At 33.9% G+C, this 22,688-nt stretch overlaps 1 protein-coding gene across 3 annotated transcripts in view; it reads left to right on the top strand.

The window, feature by feature from the left end:
• The window catches only part of wcd (U3 small nucleolar RNA-associated protein 18 homolog wicked), a 195,534-nt gene that overhangs the window by 41,135 nt on the left and 131,711 nt on the right, over positions 1 to 22,688 (top strand). For all 3 annotated transcript variants that reach the window (XM_090395902.1, XM_090395903.1, XM_090395904.1), the window contains exons 5-6: positions 5,897 to 5,961; positions 19,570 to 19,703. In XM_090395902.1, the coding sequence (XP_090252028.1) occupies positions 5,897 to 5,961; positions 19,570 to 19,703 (199 nt within the window). The remainder of the gene's footprint in view (positions 1 to 5,896; positions 5,962 to 19,569; positions 19,704 to 22,688) is intronic.

The following is a 22,688-nucleotide window of genomic DNA, read 5'->3' as shown; positions in this document are numbered from 1 at the left end:
CAAATTATATGGAATGTCAAGACTAACAGAACAGGTTTCTGTAAACCTTTTTCCATGGCATGTATCCAGCAGTGGGTGATGTAGCCTAGGTGATGCATTTCTTATTCAGGGCAGCAGAATCCAATACAACATGGATTTCCAAGTGGTGAAGTAGGTACTGTTAATGACCGTCATTTTATTTTAGAGACGACTGAGACCAATAGATCTATAGTTTGAATGTAAACTTATCTCCTTTTTGAATGGACTGATTCCATGTAGATACTGTCTGAGTATATATCTCTTTTCTATATCTCCAATTTTTTTTTTTAGATATAGAAAAGATGATAGTTGCAGAGCAATAAGTGGCATTGGATGGGCTGTCAGAAAAGTGGTATCTAGATTATTCGTGATTCTTCTAATATCTTTCTGCAAAAGATCATAGAAGTGTTGTTTCTGGTGTAGTTGGAGGTGACCTTAGTCATTCATGCAGGAGATGGAAAAGAAGAATGATGTTTTAGATACTATTATATTAGTTTAATCCATATGAGAGAGAGAGAGAGAGAGAGGTGGAAGTACAGATAATCTGATTAACATCAGGATTTTGATTTATTGATAGTCGTCTTGCCATTTAGTATACTTCACTGTTGGCTATTCTGAGGCAGGAGCTATAATCTACTCTCTTGTAGTATGCTGAGGTAAGTTTTTCTTGAACTCACTTATCACACGTTGAAAAACCATGTTTGGATGACATCGAGAATTTTGAGCGATAGAAGTCATATATGACTTCTATCACTTCCCTTGAGTTAGGTGAATAAATCACATGGGATGTAGAAAGTTTATTTCGCTTGGTTATAAATTAAACTTGCCAAGAAGTTATATTCCTCTTTAATCCTTTATCCAAGTGCGAGTTAACAAAGCTTGCATGTGAAGTATCATCATGACTAGACTAGACTAGTTGTATACAGAGGCTAATGACTGCATATTAATTGCCTTAGTATCCCATAATGCAAAGCACACATCCTTTTAGACATGTACACTGGTGTCCAAAATCTAAGGATGAACTACATTTTTACCTGTATATTAAAACATTTTCATAACTACAGATAATGTGGACATTATTGCCAGCATTCTAATAAATTACACAAAAAATGTGTTATAACTACACATTTTTTTTTGTAATTTATTATCTGATAAATACATCTGATAAATTTCAGATGGTTTAGAAATAGCTGAGTTAAGTGATTGCTTTAGTAAGGTATACATTCCATTCAGACGGCATTAGCTGTCAGTATGCTGGAGTGGAATTAGATGAAAGGATAGGTGAATGAATTGGAGGGAGGGAAAGCTATTGCTAGAGCTGGATTCAAACACAGCATTGGGATGGATGTTATATCTCCAAGGGAATTAGTGTACCTTTCATTTGGCTGTTCTGAGAACAAACACAATTCCTGGAAGGAAACCAAGATAATTCCATTATAGGAGGACAGAGCTAGGATAGAAGCAACCAGTTATAGGCCAATCAGTATCACTACACTGGTCATTAAGGTTGAACAGGTTAATTAGGATCTGCATCCAGGAGTATGTAAATAGTATTTTGATCTCCAATATTGCACAACATGGCATTGTTAAAGGTAGGTTTTGCTTTAACATTTTGCTCACATTTTATAATAGTGGCTGTAATGTTGGATAAGGACAGGAAAGAAAATTCAGAAAATCATAAGCAGATGTGCTGCAATATTTTTGAATTTGCCTTCGTATTTGATAGGGTTTACTCATGGAAAGTTATGCATATTCAAACAGATGGATGGACAAAATATACTTACGACATGGATGGGAGAGTGGCTGACCAATAGGTATCAGAGAGTAATGTATACGGAGATGCAGAGTCTAAGAAGAGGGGCAACCAGTGGGGTACCACAGGATTCTATACTTGAGACGTTGTTTAGCTTGTATATTAATGATAGTGGGTTGGTCTGGATAGTAATATACAATTATTTGACAATAATGCAAAGTTAGGAAGGGTGAAAAGAGACATTTCTGATACAGAATCCCTAAGTGGATGTGAACAAACTTTTTCTATGAGCTATGATATGAATGTCATTTCATTATTGCTAAGTGCATGGTTATGCATTTTGGATTGAGGACATTGCAGGTAGAACATTTTATTAATAGTAATGAAAAGCTCACAATTTTGAAGCTTGAAAGCTTGGGGAGATGTAATGGTAGACAGGAAGTATGGGTAGTTAAGGCATTGTTTTGAAAAACTTCTATGTTGAAGAAGTTGCTGACTTATAGGAATAGGAAAGTTATTCTTCCAATGTGAAAGGCTTTGATAAAACTGCATCTTGACTATGGAATTGAGCTATGAGAATACACTGAGAAAACATGTTCTTCAAAGTTAGGTGATATATGAAAGAAGAAATAGAAACATAAGTTGGTAAGGAGATTTACAGTGCAGATGCAAGTGAGATTTTACAGCTCATAGCAAGTGGGCAAGATATTGGGATCATCCTTGGATACTGAATGAGGGTGTGATAAGGAATCATATAAGATCAGGTTCTTCTCATGTTATGTGATGAGTGTGTGGAATTGACTATTACTGGATTGTTGTGTGCACCATCAGTGTATGTTTTTCCTAGAGAGAAATGATGAATATTTAGGGATTGTGTGATCGCTAAGAGTCTTTCCCTTGATATGTTGACTCTCTGAGGAGTCTGTATAATAATTTCAGTAAGAATTATTTCTGTAACTTGATCAGAGCAAGTATTTACATCATGACAGTGGAAACAGAAGTCTAACCATGAAAGGAGTTGAAGTTCAAGACATTACATTTGCGAGGTTGTGATGCCAAAGGACGTGAAGTTGAGAGAATGTCCCCAGTATGTTTTCTTATAAATTTTTTCCCCAAATATCTTGTTTGTCTGATATGCCACATGTGCAGAATATTTTATAAATGCCTGGCTCTTAGAGGCAAATGAGGTTGTTTAGGTGAACTAAGCATTATTGAATAAACAAACTTATAACATAAAACGTTATTAAGTTTGATGTTATGTGTATGATGATGTTTTATGTTATTAATAGTTTCATGGTACAACATAACAGAATCTCATGCTGTTTGAGGTGTCGGCCAGTTAAACAAGGCTCTCTGTTGTTTTCGCAGGGAACCAGGGCAAACACCGAAAAGTTAGCCACTGGAACAAATCCTGAAGCACACCCCACAACATCACCAGAGTTCAAGATCAGTACTTGTCCAGTCCTCATCTTCTCATTGAGCACCCTGTTAGGTTATCTGCCTGGATACTGAACGAATGAGGATGGGCTGGCAGTTTGGGATTTAGGCCAAATTCTTATTGACTTAAAATGCAATGTAAAATGATGGTACAACATGAGAGAATTTCATGCCGGCTTGGGGTGTCATCTGGTTAAACAAGGCCCCTGTTGTTTTTGTCAGGGAACTAGGATCAACAGCAAAAAGTCAGCTATGGTAACAAATCCGAAACACATCCCAACTCAATATTACCAGAGTTCAAGATCAGTACTATCAACATAAGACGCCTGAATGGCAAAGAAATGGAACTAGCAGAAGAACTGGATAAGTACCAGATCGACACAATAGGGGTGACTGAAACAAAAAAAAAAAAAAAAAAACTGATGAGATCTTTCTAAGCAATAAATACAAATTGTTATATTCAGGCAATAACAATCAGGGAAAAGGAGTAGCAGCTATAATATTCAACACTAAATATGAGGTTAATCTTCTCGAATGGCAGGCAATATCTAGTAAAGTGATGTGGGCAAATATCAGAATGGGGAACTGGACAATGAGACTTATTTGTGCTTATGGACTCACAGAAGATTCTACTTAGAAGCAGAGGAATTTTTTTAGGTTTTAGAGAAAGCAACTGACATAATGAAAAAGGAAAAGCTGGTCCTTGTTGGAGATCTAAATAGTAGAGTAGGAAATGATTGTCAGATATAATGAAATATTTAGGGAAAATTTGGAGAAAAGAGCAAAGCTAATAATAATGGCAGATATTTGTTGGATTTCTGCTCAGGACATGGACTGGTTATTACTAACACAATGTTCCAACATAGAAATGTGCACAAATTCACGCCTACTTGGAATGTATGTATATGCATACATGTGCACATAACTACTTACCTACCTGAAGGCTGATTGAAAATATACCAACAAAGTGTTTTTGAAGGAAATCGAACACACACATTGCTTAACACACAAGCATGTCCAAAAGTTTAATTGATTGTGCAGTACAGCTGCTTTCAGTATAGATTTTGTCCTTAGAGAATCTGATATGTTATTGAGGCTTAAGAATTCCAAGACACTCAGAAGCAGTGGGGGTTGTTATCATAGTGCTGAAATTAAATGTGAAATGACTGAAGCGTATCTGATGAACTACATCTCAAGAGCATTAGAGTATGATTTTGTATGTTGTCTGCTTCATGGGGAAGATGAAAGAAATTTCTGATGATTGGCACATATGGGAATTCCATTTACATTGAGGATGTGGTATTCTCTTCAAAAAAATGATTAGCATTCTGACCTTCTTAAAACAGGAATGCCATTAAAATGTCTTTGATTAACTGAACATTGTTTCTGTTATATAAATATCAATTCCACTTTTGAAAGGTTTTAAGTTTTTTGTATTGTGAGTTGGCTAATGGTCGTATCGTCCAGAAATCATTCCCATTTAGAGATTAAACAGTGGAACTTATTTCATCCCTACTTACTGGAGGTAAGTAGGGATAGTGGTCTTACACCAGATGATGACATTCATTTGTCCTCTAAAAGTGACATTTCATATGTTTTTATGACCATATCACCAAGTTTCCAGCAGAATTCAGTGCATGCACAAGTTGCTTACAACCGAATAAAGTGACATCTTATTTTCCACTAGTGGTGTCAGATGTTGCTTAACTTTATATATGTTTGCAAACTCAATTTTTTGTACAAAAAATTGATATATATTTCATTTAGGCCTTTGTGTCAATGTAAATTCTTGCTGTTTGATAATTTTTTGTTTCCCTGAAAGCAGAAGTCTGGCAAAACTTGATAGAAATTCAAAGAACAGTTTGCCATTTGGAAATTTGAAGCACTCAATTTTGTTTCTGCAATTTATATTTTTGAAAATGTTTAGCTGTTTGAAAACTGTGAACATGGCAATTTTTGACCAGGGTGCTGACACATGCTGAGTATGCACCATATTTTTCCGTGTATAAGACAATACTTTTTTTTTCCCTAAAATTTTTAGACCAAAAATTGGGGGTCGTCTTATACATGGGGGCGGGGTAACCAGTTGAGAGACCCGCAGTTGCTGTGGCAAAACTGCAGTACTTTGTCTCCGCGAACAGGCTTCTGTCATTCACTAGCCTTTGTTAACTCTCTTGACTGATGACATTAATGGCTGATTCTGAATAAACTAATCAGAACTCTGAAAGCATTCATCTGTCTGCAACTCGTTGATGGGGTACGGTAATGCATTAACAATATTTTGAGCACTGGCCCATAAAAATGTTCGAAAATAAAAAATGATTGTCATATTCTTCAAAATTCAAGTTAAAAGTCATCAATTATGCAAAAGAACATGGAAATAAAGCTTCAGAGAGACAGTTTGGACCTTCTCCCACTGATTAGACAGTGGAGATGTTTAAAATATTGATTTCTTAATTTTGGGTTTGAAAAAGTAGGGTTCGTCTTATACATGGGGGCATCTTATACGCGGAAAAATATGGTAATTTATCACTTTACATGCTTTACATTTCTAGACAGTTGCTGCATCTTCTTTTCCTTCGAATAGCATGTGCTTTAAACAGGTGTATTTTATTCATGTGCAAATACAATTATTATCATCTTATTTCAGAAAGCGTTTCATTTTTCTGTGTCTTAAATTTTCGTTAGGTTTCAAGAATTTATGACCACACCAAAGTGGGCTCAACTTGAAAATAAAGAAAAACCAAAAAACAGTAGGTTTAATTATTGATATAAAATTATTCCAAGTGTTTAATGGTTTTAGCAATGTTGTTATGGAATTTTTTTTATAAATAATTCATCTTAATATTAATTTTGCAGATTACTTTTTTCCTTAAGGGTTCTATATAGAAATCGGCTAAAAGGAAATGAAAATTGACTATATAGAAATTGGCTAAAAGAAAAACACTATAGCTGCACAACTTCTTTGCAGTCACATAAACCAACAGAAATTGTCCTATCTGGACAAAACTCCTGGAACCTTAGTCTCTTGCCTCCTAGAGAACTTTTATTTCTTGAGTTCACATAGGAGGAAGACTAACACAAAACAAAAATGCTCTCTATATGACAGCAGCACAACAGTCAAATTCTTCTTGCATCCTAAAATCACAAAACACCAAAAAAAAAATATATATCTTGACTTCATCCAATGCACTCCTATAGCTTCACATTCTGTATGAAAGTAACAGTAAACTCCCACTGAATAGACTCCTAAACTCATCACTTTAGAACGAATGAACTTTCTATGTGAAAGTCTCAACATTCTTCTTGGAACCATATCAACATTTAACACTTCAGAACAACCCTTGTCTTCTATATGAACTTAAGAAATAACACTAAAACATGCCAAGAGTTAGAAATCACATAACAGACTGAGAATCCTAAATAACTGTTGGTCACTTTGCAATCTTCTCACACTGAGGTAAGTTCATTTAATTATTTATGCAATGTGAATTACAACAAAGACTTTTGCTTTCATTGTAATTGATAAATGTTTGTTTACATACAAACAGCACCAACATTACAAAATTTTTCACAGCTCATACAAGATCACATTAACCTCTAATAACTAATTTTAATACATTTATTTTGCATCTAAGCAAGACTTCATTAGTCAAAGATAAAAATAGCATTTCAAATCATCTTGCTCATGACATACAAAAAAGAAATATGTTTAACAACTTTACAAATACCACATTACTAATTTCTTAATTTCGGTTCATTTTTTTTTTTTTTAACTTGTGGGATATCTGAATTTTAATACAGATATTGTACATTAATTAGACTATTTGATTGTTTTCACTACTTGATTGTTAGTCTTGTGTACTGTGACAAGTGTTTTTGTGCTCAAGAGTTGCATTTTGAAATCAGGCAAAATAACACAGCTTAATAAATTATTCATTTTGTTCTTACAGTGTTAGGTTTAATACCAATAATTATCAAGATGAAAAATTGATAATTCTTGAACTGTTCTGTGCATATTTTTATAAATAAGTTGTAGATATTCTTAATGTACATTAAAAATACATTAGCACATTCTTTTTGCCCATTTGATATGATGTTATTGGGAGATAAACTGTAAATAGTAACTTACAATTGTGTAAGTTACTATTTGGGATCACACCTTCAGTTTTATTCTTCCACTGTTTGCTTATTTTATAAGAGTTGTGTAAGAACATAGTTACAAAATGGTACTTCAAGTACAAGTATTATCTTATGATAGAATAGCCAACAGTAAAATTCAGGTGTTAGCAAAAAGAATGACATAGATGATAGATAAGTTTGTTTGCTCACACACCACCATTCTGCATGTTAGAGAGACCTGAAGTTGCTGATATCACATTTGGTCTCCAGAGCACGAGCTCTGTTTCACTTTTTAGCCTTTTTCTGCTGACATATAATATGAATAATATTGAGACATATTATAAAACCAAGCACTAATTCCATGTGATGGCATAACAATAAAATAGTTCTGCCTGAATGCCATTTAGTACATGGGGACCAAACGTGTCAATTAGGAAATTTTTCACCCATGTAGTGCAGGAGGAGAGTGCAACTTGTAGCTTGCAGGACAAATCGATATACAGAATTTTTGAAAATCAGAACATTTGCTTGCAGTAAGTTTGGTTGAATTTTGTTAATACTTAAATTTTTGAGAAGGTATTCTTGAAAACGAAATGCATTAAATGAAAATAAAATTAATCATTATATGAACATCTGGTAATCTAAAAGTGGATATAGCAAAATTTACATGACATTTCAACTGGATGTTAGTCAAAAAAATATCATACATCCTGCCAATATAATATTCTTTGATATTGCTGGTTAATTTTGATATTCAGTATACTGACTGCTATTAAATATTTAGGACTCAACCTGATGGTAATACAGTTGGCAGCTTCTTGCCCATCTACTACAGAGGTCTCTAGTTTATTGCCAAACCTTTCCTTTCCTTTTTTTTTTTAAAAAGAAAAAAAAAGTGTTTAGAGCTGATTATTCAAGAATGATCACATGTCACTGAGTAGATTCAACTACTGTGCAAAGCAAAAAAGAACATGAAGTAAAGTTGCCTATCCACAGTTCTAGTGTACTATAATTTGTTCGTATTAGTGCTCCGCAATATAAACAACACCAAGAGATGGAAAAACGAAATTTCCAATATTTAACTGGTTTTCTACACAGCATCATCAGAGCACAAATTAGAACGATGACAAGCACACAAGCACTATGCTAAAATATTAGAACAATTCAATTTGTAACTGAAACACAAAAATAATGTCCTAACAAGGCACCATCTATAAAGCCGGTTAACAGTGCAATTAATTTGGAGAAGTCGGGTTATTTGGTTTCAACCTCAACTAGTATGGTTACTTTAATTTGCCAGAGATCTAAAAGATAGCCATTATGAGACCAGATAGCTAGCCTTCTCCAAATTAATTTTATGGTTAACCAGCCCATAGAAGGGTTCCTTGATAGGATATTATTTCTGTATCAGTTACAAATTTAATGTTTTAGTGCTTTGTGTGCTTGTCATAGTTATGATTTGGGCTCTGATGATGCAGGGTAAAAAAAATCAGCAACATTCAATAAATTAATTTATTTTTTCATCTCTTGGTTTTGTTTATATTGTAAAGCACTAATATGAATAATCAACAATACCTCAGCCTGTTGATACATATACATGTACTATATATAGGTTGACCAACCACTTTTTTTAAAATATAATTTTCTATAAATAATTTATATATTTTTGCCCATATTTACAATGGAGAAACAGTGTTGACAATCAATGTAAATAACTATTTGGGAACATTGATCAAGTGTAAACGGATAAGTATTTTAATAACGACTAGTTTCACCAAACTTAAGCTGTTGGCATCGTCAGGGTACAAGCACTGAGGTTAAAACATATCACAAAATAGATCTTTAACTGTAAATTCTAAAAATTATAGTTACAAACTAAAATAGCATTGAACGTGAATAATACGTATTGCGTGTACATGATTTACTAGTTGTTGCTAAGGAATGTTTAGTTAGCATTAAAGTTCATTTCTTGTGTGTTCAGAGATCTAATTAGGGTTTTCCATATCTCTGGAAGTATTAAACCTTGGTTCCTGTTAATGTTATCTGTAGTGTGTGCGACTGTGGCTGCTTCTTTAAACATTCAAGAGTGGTAGTCTTCTTCTATGTAAGAGGTACAACTTTTGTCCAATTCAATGATGTGGTTTGTTATGGAGAAATGTGATCACAGGCCTGATATGTCTTGTCTGTTGTTTTTAACATAACCAATGTGTTATGTTAACCTAATCTCGAGGCTTCTCGAAGTCTGGCCGATGTAACTTGAACCACACGAGCATGGGATATTATAGACTCCAGCATATTTATAGAAAGGATGGGTATCTTTTGGAGATCGTAGTAGTTTACAAATTGTTTCTATAGGCTTGAATGTCACTCTTATTTTGTGTGATTTGAGGAGATTAGCGAGCTTGTTAGAGATACTGCTCACATATGGAATGGCGATTGTTGTAATATATTGAGTGTCTTCTTGTTCTCTTTGTGGTGGCTCAGAGAAAAGGATTTTGTTGACTAGTCTTCGTGGGTAGCCATTCAAGGTGAGGTTATTAGATATCAATGTTAATTCATCTTGGAGGTCCTTTTTATCTGTTGTAATGTGGACAGCTCTTTTCTTTAGTATGTGTACTATGCTGAGTTTGTGAGAAATGTGGTGTGAGGAGCTGAAATGTAGATAACGTCCTGTATTTATAGGTTTCCTGTAGACTGATAGGTTCATAAGGCCATTAATTTGCTTCTTAATTAAGATGTCTAAAAATGGTAGTTGTTTGTCTTTTTCAAGTTCTAGAGTAAATTTAATAGAATGGTGAAAGGAGTTGATTTTATTGAGAAAATCAATTAGGTCATCTTTGTTGTGGTTCCATACAATAAAGATATCATATATATATCTCCACCAAATTATTGGTTTAAGATTTATTTGAGAGAGAATTTTATTTTCGAGATTCTCCATAAATAGGTCAGCACAAGAAGGTGAAAGGGGGCTACCCATTGCCAGGCCAGTTAATTGTTGGTAAATAGTTTTCTTCCAAGAAAAATAGTTTGAATTTAGGCAATGATTGTACAGCGAGGTTATATCTTGTGGGAATAAAGTGCCTAAGATGTTGATAACTTCCACCACAGGAATGTTTGTAAAAAGAGAAGTGACATCTAAGCTTGCAAGTAGATCATTATCAGATATAGTAATGTTTTTTAATTTATCCACAAAATGTTGTGAATTTCGGACATAACTCTCTGAGTTATGGATATGTTGTTGTAAGAGTTTAGAGAGATGCTTAGACAATAAGTAGATAGGTGAGTTAATGGAATGGGGCATAAAGGAATACCATCTTTGTGAACTTTTGGAACCCCATAAAGTCTTGGAGTAAGAGGGTGCATGGATTTTAATTTTTTAATTAGATCTGTTGGCCAGTTGATCATATTGTGTAGTAATTCGTTTGTGTCATTGTGGTTTTTTAATGTAGGATCTTTCGTTAAGATATGGTAAACAGACATGTCCGACAGTAGATTGTTGACTTTATCCTCGTAGTCCTTGGTGTTTAATATCACAGTACTGTTACCCTTATCTGCCGTAAGTATTATATCTTTCTTTCTCTTCAAATTATGAATGGTTCTTCTATCTAGAGAGGTGAAGTTTTGGTATGGGGTTCTAGAAGAGGAGAGTATTATGCAACTTTTTAATCTGAGGTCATTTGCTATGTGTGGTGGTAATAACGAGATTGCTTTGTCCAAACTGCAGATAAAATCTACTTTTGGTGTTCAGGTGTTATAGCATAGTTGAAACCTTTGTTGAGGATAACGATTTCAGGTTTGTTTAAAACGTGATCCGATAAATTAAGAATAATTTGGTTATCTAGTAGAGAAGGTTTACACTTAATATGGTTTGTATAAAGATGGTTAAATTTCTTGATTTGGATCCGTTTGCTTTTGTTGAAAACTTTAGCATAGCTAGTGTTGAGCATTCTGTCTAAGAGTTGCCAAACTTCTTGGTCTAGAGAGCTCGAGATATCCATGAAGAAATCATAACATTGTGAGTCTATTTGACTTAACAAAAATCTTGTGTGTTGTATCCTTTCACGAAGGAGCGAGAGAGATGTCTTGAAATAAATATTTTTAGCCCGTCTCGAATTGAATTGATATTTAAAATACAGGAACTTAGGAATTATACAGTTATCTCGACATCTTTTTAAAAATGTGAGATGATTTAGTAACCTTGCTTTTTTGCATTTTAAGAGTTCAAAATTGCGTACCTTTATTTTTGTATCACCGTTGATTCTATTTATAATGAGCATGTATTTTCTTGATCATAGAACTAATGTGAATAACTAGTTGGGAACATTGATCAAGTGTAAACAGATAAGTATTTTAATACCGACTAGTTTCACCAAACTTAAGCAGTTGGCATCGTCAGGGTACAAGCACTGAGGTTAAAACATACCACATTTTTAATATGATAATGACATTGATATCATCTGCTGACTCCCCTAATCTTTCTCAGAACTCTCATATCTGTATTATAAATAAAACATTTTGATCAAGTGTTTTATTTCTAATACAGCTCTCAGATCCATAAGTTAAAATTGGTTTGCTGTCTTCTCTACAGCTAATTTAGTGTTTTGACCAATTTCTTTCTTATTCCATATAATTTATTCAGCTGACTTCCCACCATACCATCTTTACTAATTCTGTTGACTATTTCCATATTTAATTGCCATCTTCACTAGATATTGTGCCTAAATAGCTGAAATGTTTTACTTGTTCTATAGGGGTTCACCTTTCAGGATACAGTTGATATTTTTAATGTTTCTGCCTATTTTCATTGTCTTTGTATTTTTATTGCTGATGTTAATACCATATTTATTACAGCAGTTATTAATTTTTGTATGGAAATAATGCAGACGCATACCAGATTTATTCAGAAGTATGACATCGTCTGCATAAAGTAACGAGTTAAGATTAACATTGTCAATTTTGATATCAGATTTAATACCACTTTCATACAAAATATGATCCATATAGATAATGAATAGCAGTGGAGGTAATGTGAATCTTTGTCGCATACCTGATCAGATATCAAACCATCTTCCTGTACCTCCTTCAATTTTAACAGTTGACTTTCATCTTAAATAGAGACTATGTATTACTCAGTATAATGTTCCATTTACACCATATAAGTGTAGAATTTTGAAGAACTTTCTTGTGGGCACCTTGTCATATGCCTTTTTCAGATCTATGAAACTCAAATACAGATCCTTGTTATATTCCCATGATTGCTCAAGTGTTTGTCTTAAAGTAAAAATCTGATGTTGAGAATATCTATTTGGCCTGAATCTAGCTTGTTCTTCACCAATCTTTATTCCCAAAATTTTTCATAGCCATTTGTGAAGTGCAGGGTGTCCACAGTGGACCGCCCTAGTTTCAAAGAATGGTTAAAAAATTGAAATACAGAAATATGTAAGGTTTGGGTTGTTCAAATGTTCCAGAGACTCTACAAGTTTCATCCAGAATTTTTTCCTGCATCGCAATGCAGTAGTGCTGCTTGACAGGCTGTCATAGTTTTAAACATGGTATCAGGGGCAGATAAAGCTCAAGTTATGTGGTCCTTTCTTTTAGGGTTACATGGTGATCAGCGTTCATTTTAAAAATTTTTATGGAATTTACAACCGTAAATTTTTATTATCCCTTTTATTATGACTTTTTTTATTATCCCGACGTTTCGATCTTCACATCAAGATCATTATCTGGAGCGTACATAAATATACAGGACAAGCTGAGTTACATCATTAACTGTAAGCTAGAGAAGCAATGATTTGATCACATGTTATTCTACTGCCGTGACCTCTGGTGGAAAAATAAAAAAATAAAAAATAAAAAAATTTAAAAAAAATAATAAAAATAAATAAATAAATTTTTACATCAAGCTAAATTCTATTTTGCAATGACAGGAATAAACATTCTTTTAGATGGTTTTCTTTCAGAAACAATTGGTGTCCTATTTTTAGTATTACAATTCTTATTTTTGATTTACAATACTGGATTTTCTACAGTCCTGTTTATAGTTGTTCTTGGTGAGGAAGGTCGAATATATACCTTCCATATGTTTGGGATTTTTAGACCATCATTGTTGTTCAGATTGGGGTGGTTGGTAATAATCTCACAGGCTTCCTTGAATTTCTGTTCATACCATGTTCTAGTGTGATGTAGACAGCTGGTAGTTTTCCAGTCAATTCTGTGTAAGGTATTCAGGGCATGATCAGAAAGGCCAGCTTCACCATAATTATTATATTTAATGTGTTGTTTATGTTCTTTTTGTCTAATAGGAATAGTGCGTCCTGTTTCTCCTATATATGGTATGTTGCAGGCACAATAAATCTGGTATACTCCAGAATGAGCTAGTGGAGGGAGTGGGTCTTTGGATGAGTTGAGTAAGCTTTTTAATTTTGCAGGAGGTTTAAAGGTGGCTTTGAGGTTGTACTTTTATGGTACTCTGTTTATTTTGTCTGATATTCCTTTAATGTAGGTAATGGTTATAGTTTTACTGTCATTTTAAACCGTACCACTTATATAGAAAAAATGAATCTGCTGGTCTCTGGCAATAATACATACAAATCAGTTAACTACAACCCAACTAACAGAACAAAAAACAAAACAGAGAAACTACTTAAGTCAATTACCACATGGCCCGAAGATACAGTCAAAAAACTGTTTCCTCACTACGTGCGCGCTCCCCCAAGAATTTACAGGCTACCGAAAATTCACAAAGAAAACACTCCGCTAAGACCTATTGTTGAAGGAATTGATAGCCCGATGTATCACTTAACCAAAAAATTAGCGGCAACACTCAAGGAGTTGGTAGGTCATTCCCCCTCCTATATCAAAAACACACATCAAAAACACACAACACTTCATAAACATAATCAAAGACATTACATTAGAAAAAGATGATTTATTAGTCAGTTTTTACGTCTCTGCCCTCTTTACGAATGTCCCAATCAATGACACAATCCTTCTCCTACAGAACAAATTTCTTCCAGATATCACGGCGCTTTTTGCACATGTATTACGGTCGGGTTGTTTTGTATGGCAAAACGCCTTCTACTTACAAAAAGAAGGCACAGCCATGGGCTTGCCATTATTCCCCCCCCCCCCTCACCCCATTGATAACTTTTATATGGAACATTTTGAGCAACTTGCCCTAGATTCCTCCCCTCTAAAACCCAAAGTCTGGCTTAGATACGTTGACGATGTTTTCGCGATCTGGTCCCATAGCCGCCAAACTTTAGACACATTCCTTAGCCACTTAAACAAACAACACAAACGCATACAGTTCACAATTGAAATTGAAAAACACAACACACTTCCGTTTCTAGATACACTTTTCACACGTCTTCCCTCACGAAAACCGACACACACGGGACAATATATATACACATAAACTCCTACCACCACCACCCAACACAAAAACTAGGTGTCATCAACACACTAAAAAACAGAGCTCAGACGATCTGTTCCAGTGAATAGGCACTGAAAGACGAATTTAAAATTATCAGTAATAACTTACAAAAAAAACGGATACAGCCAAAACACTATTAACAAAATTCTCTACAAAAACCGCAATAAAAACACAAAGACAAACCAGACGTTTAAACCTCCTGCAAAATTAAAAAGCTTACTCAACTCATCCAAAGACCCACTCCCTCCACTAGCTCATCCTGGAGTATACCGGATTTATTGTACCTGCAACATACCATATATAGGAGAAACAGGACGCACTATTCCTATTAGACAAAAAGAACATAAATGACACATTAAATATAATAATTATGGTGAAGCTGGCCTTTCTGATCATGCCCTGTGAATACCTTGCACAGAATTGACTGGAAAACCACCAGCTGTCTACATTACACTAGAACGTGGTATGAACAGAAATTCAAGGAAGCCTGTGAGATTATTACCAACCACCCCAATCTGAACAACAATGATGGTCTAAAAATCCCAAACATATGGAAGGTATATATTCGACCTTCCTCACCAAGAACAACTATAAACAGGACTGTAGAAAATCCAGTATTGTAAATCAAAAATAAGAATTGTAATACTAAAAATAGGACACCAATTGTTTCTGAAAGAAAACCATCTAAAAGAATGTTTATTCCTGTCATTGTAAAATAGAATTTAGCTTGATGTAAAAATTTATTTATTTATTATTATTATTTTTATTTATTTATTTATTTATTTTTTTTTTTTTTTCTGCCAGAGGTCACGGCAGTAGAATAACATGTGATCAAATCATTGTTTCTCTAGCTTACAGTTAATGATGTAACTCAGCTTGTCCTGTATATTTATGTACGTCCCAGATGATGATCTTGATGTGAAGATCGAAACGTCGGGATAATAAAAAAAGTTTTTTAACAAGTTATGTGGTGTTTAGTTGATCTGAAATCAATCAAAGCAGTGCAGTGTAAGTTTTGTTGGGTGTGCAAAAAGGCAGCATCTGAACCCCTAGAGTATTCCATTGTGGAAAAAAATTTCCTAACAATAGGAAGCGTTTCAAAATAATATGGAGGTGGGAAGCAGCCAATATTCGAAAAGAAGGTAGAGAGGAATCACGAGGCCCAACAAAATTCATTAGGAGAGTGTCGTGTGAACTGCAATTATTCTGCTCCACCATTCACAAGGTTGTCCATAAGTTGCATCTACACACGTACAAAGTGCAGGTGTTGTAGAAAATCAAGCAAAACGATAAGCCACAATAGGTATGTTTGCAGCTGAAATTCTGGAACATGTCAGTGAGAATCCAGATTTACTTTTCAGTTCAAGCCACTTTTCATGTCAGCAGAAAAGTGAACAGGTACAGTGTCAGAATATGGGGGAGTGAAAATCTTCGCTGTGTCATGGAATGCATGCGTGATAGTTTCAAGGTAAGCATCTGGTGCAGTGTAATGCAAAACACTATCATTGGCCCATTTTTTTCATAGAAAGCACGATTGATGGAATGATTTACCTTGATATGCTGGAAAATTTCATCTTTCCACAACTCGAAGACTTGCAACCACACATCCTCCTTCAACATCGTAGTTCCGTGCAACTCTTGACAGGGTCTTCCCTTAGCGGTGGATTGGACATAGAGGACTGATTCCCTGGCCACCATAATTGCTGGATCTTATCCCACTTGATTTTTTTCTTGTGGGGGTATGTGAAGGACACAGTCTATGCAACTAAAGTGGACAGCCTAGAGAACCTGAAACATCGCATTTCTGCTGCTTCATCCTCCATCACTCCTGACATACTTCAGAGAACCTGGTCTGAGATAGGCTATTGACTTGACATTGTGCCTGCTACTAAAGGAGCACATTTGGAAGTGTTCTGTTTTTTTTTTACAAAAACTTGGTGAGTGTTCCTTCTCATTTGTACAATTTCGACACCATGGTCTATACACTTAAGTAGTAGTAGTAGTACATTGAAACTAGGGAGGTCCATTGTGGACATCCTGTATACTTGCATAAATCTTACCAGGAATACACAGTAGGGAAATACCTCTGTAATTCTTACATTCAGTTTTATTTCCCTTTTTGTAGTTGGGTACTATGAAAGCTCTACTCCAATCTACCCATATACGGTACTATAGTACTATAGGTCGACCAGCCAGCCTCTCGTATATGGGCCCAACATAAAAAAAAAAAAAATCATCTGGAATTCAACCCCCTGACCAAGCCTTCTGAATTTTGAGCATTTCTGGTTGAAATTCATTTATTCCGGCTGCCTTTCCACATTTTAGTTTTTGACGACTTTTTCTCTTTCAAGTATGGATATGTATTCCTGATTGCATTCCTGCTGGGAGTCTCCTACTATGTTTACACTGCTTGTTTCATTTAGCAGTCTTTCAGAGTAATTACTCCAGACATCTGAAATATCAATCTTCAATTTTCATATCACCTTTATCATCTCTGATTCCTTGTACAGTTATCTTTCCTCCTTTTCTAAGCTTTTTCAATAACCTCCAGAATATTTTGTCTGTTATTTATTTTCTATATTCTTACCAAAGTCTTCTCATAAGTTTTTTGTTTAGCTAGTTTTGCAGTGTTTCACTTTCTTATATTTTTCTCTGTATTCTCTAAGAGCACAAGCTGACTTACTTGCCAAGAACTTTTGATACACTTTCTTCTTTTTCTTGACTGCTTCTGTAACTTTGGAGTGCACAATGGAGTTCTGATTTTCCTATCCTTGCTGACCTTGACAACATGCTTTTTGGCTTAATCAATGTTTTTATCAGCATTTGCCACTGAATCTCCAAGGTTTGGTTCTTGTTTTTCAGACTCTTTCAGTTTTTCTTGAATAATGTTTGTGTATTTGAACCTGCAGTTCACATCTGATAGCTGTTCATCTTTGATTTGTTTTAAACTTTTCGTGCACACTCTGCTTTTCAATATGAAATTCAGTTTTATCCTGCTGAAAACTAAATAGTGATCACCTCCAATTTCAAATACTGTGTGTGCTCTTCTGTCCTGATCCAGTGGTAAAACATTACTATCAACAATAACATAGTGAGACATTTTCTTAATTTTTGCACGTTCTCTCCATGTGAATTTGTGTGCACATTTTTATGTTGAAACATAATGTTAGTAATAACTAATCCATGTCCTGAACATGCAGAGTTAAGCTGCAGGAACAATTAAGAAAATTAGAAATTACAAATTCTAAAGCAAATAATCTCATAACCAAGTATCTGAAAATAATTAATGCCTGAAATAAATAAATCTTTGGATTGCCTGTTAAATCCTTTTGGAACATTTGGTCAACGGAAACATCATCAAAGAGTTTTAGTTTCTTGAAAAGGCATGAGCAATATCATAACAGTTGAGAGAAAGAGGGGGGGATAGAAGATGAAAGATAGGCTAAAAGAAGGAAAAAAATTCCATTTGCAGGATCAAAATCTGTGAAAGAAGTCAATGGAACCGAATCTAATAAAGGACACTGTATAATTTTCTAAATACAGTCAAAACATTTATTAAATGCTAATAATAATAATAATAATAATAATAAAAATTCAGCCATACCTTATTTCTGCAATCCAGTCAACTCGTTGTGGTTATTGGAAAGCAGAGCTAAGAGAATCTCGTGGATATGAATTCATTACCTTGTATGACATGACCACCTGTTGCTTACTGGAGACTTGAAAAAGTTCAGTGTTTGTTCTTTAAAACAGGATTTCAATTAAGATCCAATTGTTATCCCACTGTATTACACATATGCAATAGGTTTCAACTTTAGTGGATTTCACTTGAAAAAGTCTTCCTTGATTATCATGAATTTGAAAATTGGATAAAATGAACTGATAGAATTCATGCAAATAAATTTGCTGTATTGAAATATGTAAAAAAAATATGTAAAATCAGAAACTGAATCGTTACAGTAATAGCTTAGTTCTGATTTCTCTGTATAGATTAATATCTGAGGGGAGGACTGGAAAGTTCTGATAAATACCTAGAACAATAATTAATTTTATGTCTTCTTATATATCATAAAAGGAAAAAAAAGAATAAATTATTACAATTTGATGAAACATGGGGGGTGGTTAAAGGGTTATGTTCTTTCTTGTGGTTATATTAGTTGCTTTAATATCAGTTTTGTTCTAGGTGTTTATCATAACTTTCCAGATCACCACCACATTATGCTTTTGTATTCCTATTTCCATTGCAAAATTAGGTTCTACTTGTGTGTACCAGGTAGCAATGGAGACATGTTTTTATTGTCGGCAGTGATGCTGTACTTTATTTCCATGGTAGGTTCAGCTTGCGTATTGCCAGATATCATTAAGTGTGATATTATTCTTTTATTATACAGGGTGTGCCATAAGTAATTGGACATTCAGAGAATCCACATTTAAGCAAAAAAATTTTATTAGCACATCATAATAATATGCAGTGTATATGCAGAAAACAATATTTAGGCCACAGTAACATCAAACAAAATGAACTGAAAGAATGTCCTTACTCAGATTAATAATCAAAATAATAATAATAAATTATAAAATAATAATGAAATTTTAGTGGCTAGTTCTAGAAACTGCTATATTACTTCTGAGCTACCCTGTATTTAATAATGTAAAAATACAAATGATATTTCAGTTGATCTTTAAATTATAGCTTCAGTTCAAATTTGTCTCTTACATAAGATATTTGTGCATTTTTGGCCTTAGAATAAAATTTTAACTATCTCAAATTATACATTTCTTTTATTGATCCACATTCTAGAATATGATGGAGAGGATGAAGATGACATACTGAAATCAGCAGGAGACTTACTTCAGAAATCAAAATCTCTGTTGTTAAGAGGAACTATTCAAATACAGAAGTGTCGCCATTTAAATGATGAAAACAGAGATGGGGTATATGTCCTTGTTAATTTTATCCTTTTATGTTTTAATATACTATAAACATACTTAAAGAATATTCCATCTTGCAGAAAATAGCAGTTTTAAGATGTTGAGGTCCTTGCATGCATGTATTGAGTTCATATATGCATGTAAGTAAATTTAATTATATATATATATATGCATTTATTTTCTAGAAGCCATGTGTGGGATGTCCGGCCTAATTGTTAATAAATTAAAATATATGTTACAACCATTACATTTATTTGAGAGAATGAATACATTTTCAAACACTGGACCTCATTAAGTTATGTGTTCAGTGGAGGTTACTGTTGGCACCATTAGTGCCATAATACACTTCAAGACAGAGTTCAGTTTTGTTCAGACTCCTGTTGGCTGTAATTCATTAGTTTCTTTCATAACACACTTTGCAGTTCTGTCATTGAAAGAATGAAGAGTTTAGGAAAGATAACTTGCAAATTGGATGGAACGAGATATGCAGATTTAAAGAATAAAGAACCCATGATGGAACCCAGTATCTTTAATATACAAGATAGAGATCCGTATGTTTGTGTATGGGAGATGTATATTGATTTTTACTTAATTATTTCTCTCTTACACTGAGTAGTTAAACTCCAAATTTCAAAATAAAAAATACCTGAAACTGAACTACAAATCCAACTTTGCACATAGGTCTGTATCCTAGGATATCTCGTGTAAACATCTTATCTTCTGAATGAACCTAATAACTCATTAAACTGATTAAGAGATTGAGTCTTCAAACATAACCAAAATAAAAATCTTTAATTTACAAAAGAAATAATAAATAACAAATATATACATCAAATCAACTAATTTACTATGTAGCTGTCAGTGTATTCTTCAAACAACATGAAAAACACATTTGCTATATAGCTCTCCTTCAATTACATAAGCTAACAGTTATTATCCTATATGAACAAAACTTCTGGAATTTCAGTTTCTTGCTTTTTTACAGAAATTCATACTACTCCTTAAATTCACACAGGAGAAAGACTAAAAGAGTTAAGACTAAGACTGCTCTCTATATCCCAAATTCTTCTTTCATCTCAATTTATGGAATGCCAAAGAAAATCTTGTCTTCATCTAAGACTCTCCAGTAACTTTGCTTTCTGTATGAAAGTAGCAGCAAGCTCCATTAAATAAATAACTAAAAACCCTGTCATCGCTTTAGAATGAATTTACTAGCTATATGAAAGTCTCAACATTATTCTTAACAACTTATCAGCAGTTTTAACACTTCAGAACAAATTTGCCTTCTATGTGAAAGCTTCTGAAGAAATTACAAAGGCCATATGCATTGTTAGAAATCACTTATCAGATTGAGAAGCCTAAGTAAAAACAGATTTACTGGGCCCAATTTTATATGAACTGGAAATCAGTAAAGTTTTCTTCAATTTTAACTGAAATCCTATTTGGGTTAATGATTACAATATTTACAATCTGAGGATATCCTTCTTATCTCTTTATAAAAGGATATCCTCATTCTTTTTTATAACTTTTCTTCTGATTTCTCTCCAATCTTCATATACTGAAGACAGAAACTCCACAGTTTTTCTACTGCTGTGTTCCTCTCCTACTTCTGCACAGCTGCTAATAACATTCTTTTCACTTCTGTGCATGCTTAGAAATCCCTTAGAGCAACTGAGAAATTGTGCACTGCCCTTTCAGTGCTGTACTTGAAATTATAGTTTTTCTTCACAGTGCAGAAAAGTTTAATTATAATTTCCAAACAAAATAGCCAAAATTTATAACAGTTCTTCACACAATCTGAATTACAGTGGCACTTCTGTCCTAATTGACAACATATTTCGTCTACAGCGTTTGACAAGACTGCATACAAACAGCACCAACATTACAAAACCTTTGAAAGCTTATACAAAATCACAATTAAGCTCTAATTACTAATTTTAATAAATTTATTTCATATCTAAGCATGCCTTCAGTAGCCAAAGATAAATATAACATTTAAAAACATTTTGCTCACGAAATACGCAAACGTTTAACTAACTACTTGTGTGAAATACGTTATTATTAATTTCTTAACTTTAATTTAAATTTTTAATTTGCAGGATATCTGAATTTTAATACAGATATCAATACAGATCCCATGAATGTTTCCTTGAGAAGTCGGAGAACATTGGTTGACCATCTATATGCTGACAAGTATATCCACCTGATGGATAATGTGAACTTAATGTGGTGAAGTGCCTTTGTAGATCACAAGGTATATGCATAATGAATATCAAAACTAGCACCACAGAAAAAACTAATACCACAGAAGATGCACAGATGTTATATCCTGAAGAATTAAACTTCTCCAAAGCTGTATGCTATCAAAATCATTTCAGGCTACCACCGAAGAACATTCAACCATGTCCAGTAGCTTCCTAGAATGTAGGGTTTACTTTTTTACCTTACGCTAATCTTTCGTACTATGTTCATGTATCTATATATTTGTTGACTGTTTCCTACTGATGCCAGTTTGATTTTGGCAAAACGTAGAAAATAGAAATTAAAAATATTGTAGTTATTCTATATATTTTCTTCTTTCTAAAAAAAATGCTTATGTGATATAAGTTTACATGAGACTCATTACAAGCTCTGTAGCATTTTATAATATGAGGTATGTCCAGAAAGTAAGGTCCAGTCAAGAATTTAAAAATAAACTGGTAGAGAAGAAAAAAAAGTTTATTATATGCTAAAATACCTACATATGTACTTTATTTTTCTACATAGTTACCATTGGCTTCCAAGCATTTTTGGTATAGTGGCACCAGCTTCTTCTTCTTACCCATGTCAAAAAAAGTCTGCCGCCAGTGAGTTCAACCACTGAGACATGCTGTTCTTCAGTTCCTCATCTTATTTCAAGTGCTGAGATGGGAGCCACTGCTTGATATGCAGGAACAACAGGTAGTCATGGGTGCAAAGTTGGGGCTGTAGTGTGGGTGGTCGAAAAGT

This window comes from Typopeltis vanoorti, chromosome 7, assembly GCF_054136105.1.
Source record: "Typopeltis vanoorti isolate ZY-2024b chromosome 7, IOZ_Tvanoo_1.0, whole genome shotgun sequence".
Lineage (NCBI taxonomy): Eukaryota > Metazoa > Arthropoda > Arachnida > Uropygi > Thelyphonidae > Typopeltis > Typopeltis vanoorti.
Note: the sequence above shows the minus strand (reverse complement) of the source record. Positions and strands in the feature narration are given on the sequence as shown.